At 37.5% G+C, this 3,969-nt stretch overlaps 1 protein-coding gene across 1 annotated transcript in view; it reads right to left on the minus strand.

The window, feature by feature from the left end:
• Window positions 1-3,969, minus strand: part of LOC107297128 (arachidonate 12-lipoxygenase, 12R-type-like) — a 20,833-nt gene that overhangs the window by 2,975 nt on the left and 13,889 nt on the right. Inside the window, exons 10-11 of the mRNA XM_015826487.1 lie at window positions 2,164-2,333; window positions 194-416 (exon numbers count right to left, since the gene is read on the minus strand). Coding sequence (XP_015681973.1) covers window positions 194-416; window positions 2,164-2,333 — 393 coding nt within the window. The remainder of the gene's footprint in view (window positions 1-193; window positions 417-2,163; window positions 2,334-3,969) is intronic.

Consider the following 3,969-nt stretch of genomic DNA (forward strand, 5'->3'; position numbering starts at 1 on the left):
CTGTTGTTCCTCCTCCTCCTCCTCCTCCTCCTCCTCCTCCTCCTCCTCCTCTTTAAGAAGAGACTGGACAGCCATTTGTCTGAAATGGTATAGGGTTCCCTGCCTGAGCAGGGGGTTGGACTAGAAGACCTCCACGGTCCCTTCCAGCTCTGTGACTCTGCGATTTTATTATCTCGGGTAGGCTGGTTCTCACCTGCCCGCTGTTGACTGCAGCATGTTGAACTGAACAGGTAAAAATGACCATGGTCAGGAATTTGGTCAGCTCCTCCGCGGTGGTCAGGGATGAGGGAGCCCCTGACGCCTCTTGGCTCTGGAACGCTTCCTTGAAGATCTCCCGAATCCAGGCCTGCAGCTCGGAGTCACCGCGGATCCGGTCGTCGTTCCAGTAGTAATATCGGACGAAGCCCGCCACGAAGCTGGAAGACAAGGAGACGAGTTGGGGGGGGGGGTCTTCTAAGACAGCTTTCCACCAACTTGGATAGTCCCTCAGTTATGTTGGGTTTTCAGCTCCCGGAACTGCCCGCTAACCTAATTGAAGGGTGAGAAGAGAGTCAAGTCTATGAGCCAGCCGTGTGTGGCAGCAGCCAAACAAGCCAACACAATCCTGGGTTGTATAAACAGAGGCAGAGAATCAAGGTCACGCGAGGTATTAGCACCGCTTTGTAAAACCCTGGTGAGGCCACACCTGGGATACTGCAGCCAAGTTTGGTCACCACATCACAAAAAAGAGGTTGAGAGTTTGGAAAAAATTCAGAGAAGAGCAACTAAGAGAATTAAAGGCCTGGAGACGAAAACATACGAAGAACGGCTGCAGAACTTGGGTCTGGCTAGTCTAAAGAAAAGAAGAAATAGGGGAGACAGGATAGCAGTGATCCAGTATTCTATTCTATTCTATTCTATTCTATTCTATTATATTCTTTATTTCTATTCTATTCTGTTCTGTTCTATTCTATTCTGTTTTATTCTGTTTTATTCTATTTTCTATTCTATTCTATTCTATTCTGTTTTATTCTGTTTTATTCTATTTTCTATTCTATTCTATTCTATTCTGTTTTATTCTGTTTTATTCTATTTTCTATTTTATTCTATTCTGTTTTATTCTGTTCTATTTTCTATTCTATTCTATTCTATTCTGTTTTATTCTATTTTCTATTCTATTCTATTCTGTTTTATTCTGTTTTCTATTCTATTCTATTCTATTCTGTTCTGTTTTATTCTATTTTCTATTCTATTCTGTTTTATTCTGTTTTATTCTATTTTCTATTCTATTCTATTGTACTCTATTCTATTCTATTTTTTATTATTCTATTCTATATTCTATTCTATTCTATTCTATTGTATTCTATTCTATTCTGTTCTATTCTTTATTTCTATTCTATTCTATTCTGTTCTATTCTATTCTATTCTGTTTTATTCTGTTTTATTCTATTTTCTACTCTATTCTATTCTGTTTTATTGTTTTATTCTATTTTCTATTCTATTCTATTCTGTTTTATTCTGTTTTATTCTATTTTCTATTTTATTCTATTCTGTTTTATTCTGTTTTATTCTATTTTCTATTCTATTCTATTCTATTCTGTTTTATTCTATTTTCTATTCTATTCTATTCTGTTTTATTCTGTTTTCTATTCTATTCTATTCTATTCTGTTCTGTTTTATTCTGTTTTATTCTATTTTCTATTCTATTCTGTTTTATTCTGTTTTATTCTATTTTCTATTCTATTCTATTCTACTCTATTCTATTCTGTATTTTATTATTCTATTCTATATTCTATATTCTATTCTATATTCTATTCTGTTTTATTCTATTTTCTATTCTATTCTATTCTACTCTACTCTATTCTATTCTGTTTTATTCTATTTTCTATTCTATTCTATTCTACTCTATTCTATTCTGTTTTTTATTATTCTATTCTATATTCTATTCTATTCTATTCATTCTAATTCTGTTCTGTTCTATTCTATTCCTGTTCCTATTCTATTTTCTATTTTCTATTTTCTATTTTCTATTTTCTATTTTCTATTTTCTATTTTCTATTTTCTATTTTCTATTCTGTTTTATTCTATTTTCTATTCTACTCTACTCTATTCTACTCTACTCTACTCTATTTCTATTTCTATCTGAGACTTCAGAGAGCGTCCAAACCCAAGGCCAGGCCCCACCTCTCTATGGCAGCCCAGAGCCTGCTGGCGTCATCTCGGTAATAATAGTTGGCGACAGACTCCACTCCACGGGCCTTGATGTCCTCCGGCAGGCAGAGGGAAGAGTAAGTCAGCTGCTCCACTCCTCTGCTCACCAAGGTGCCGATGCCTTCGAATCCGGCCGAGGTGGCCTGCAAGACGGAGAAGGCGGGAGTCAGGACCAAAACTTTAGCCCCAGATCTCTGCTGTTCTAAGCAAGATGGCGGCTAAGCGGGTTTTATGCTATAGTTGTTAAGCGAGTCACACGGTTGTTAAGCAAACCTGGAGTCCCCCCCCCCTTTGACTTTGCTTGTCAAAAGGTTGCCAAAGGGGAGCACCTGACTGTAGGACGCTGCTACCGTCATAAATACTGGCGTGTCGGTTGCCAAGCCCTTGAACTTGGATCACAGGATCGCTGGGGATGCTTGACGGTGGTTAAGTGTAGGGACCAGTAGTAAGTCATTATGTCTACCTATCTACCTGCCGGCCTGATCTATTTGCCTGTCTGTCTGTCAGATCTATTTATCATCTATCTATATCTATACTCCATCTCTCTATCTATCATCTATCTATATCTCTCTCTGTCTCTCTATAGCTGTCTGTCTGTCTGTCCGTCCGTCCGTCCATCCATCCATCCATCTATATCAATCTATCTATTATCATCTATCTCTGTATATCTATCATCTCTTTCTCTATCTATCTATCTATCTATCTATCTATCTATCTATCTATCTATCTATCTATCTATCTATCAATCTATCTATCTATCTATCTCTATCCATTATCAACTATCTCTCTCTCTCTATATATATATATCATCTATCTCTATCTATCTATTATCTATATATCTCTATATCTATCATCTATCTCTATCTATCTATCTATCTATCTATCTATCTATCTATCTATCTATCTATCGCTATCTCTCTCTCTATCTCTCTATCTATTATCATCTATATATCTCTATATCTCTATATACATCTATCTATCTATCTATCTATCTATCATCTATCTATCTATCTATCTATCTATCTATCTATCTATCTATCTCTATCTCTATCTCTATCTCTATCTCTATCTTATTATCGTCAATATCTATATATCTGTCATCTCTCTCTCTCTCTCTCTCTCTCTCTCTCTCTCTCTCTCTCTCTCTCTCTCTCTCTCTCTCTCTCTCTCTCTCTCTCTCTCTCTCTCTCTCTCTCTCTCTATCTATCTATCTATCTATCTATCTATCTATCTATCTATCTCATTGAGTGGCTCTGGGGTTTTTTACCAGTGCTGTTGTAACTTTGAATTGTTGTTAAATTAAGGAATTAAAGGGAAACTTCCTAACAATGAAGACAATTAACCAGTGGAACTTCTTGCCACCAGAAGTTGTGAATGCTCCATCACTGGAGGTTTTTAAGAAGAGACTGGACAGCCACTTGTCTGAAATGGTCTAGGGTCTCCTGCTTGAGCTGGGGGTTGGACTAGATGACCTCCAAGGTCCCTTCCAGCTCTATTTTGATTGATTGATTGATTGATTGATTGATTAAACGAATGGCTGTAAGTGGTGGACTACCTGCGCTTTATTTGAGGCTTACTTTGGCTCGACAGGGGCCTTAATTCTGATTTATATTGTTGCCAAAATGCCTTTTAAGTCCTTTCTTTGCGAACAAACGCTGTATTCGAATAAACGTTTTACGGAACGCAAAATTTACTCCAGGTGTCGGCCGCTTGCGGAATCCGTAAAGGGGAAGAACGGCGAGGGGCAGGGGTAAAAACAGATCAGGTAGAGAAAACTGA

This window comes from Protobothrops mucrosquamatus, unplaced genomic scaffold (genome assembly GCF_001527695.2).
Source record: "Protobothrops mucrosquamatus isolate PMUCROS unplaced genomic scaffold, P.Mucros_1.0 scaffold3151, whole genome shotgun sequence".
NCBI classification, from domain to species: Eukaryota; Metazoa; Chordata; class Lepidosauria; order Squamata; family Viperidae; genus Protobothrops; species Protobothrops mucrosquamatus.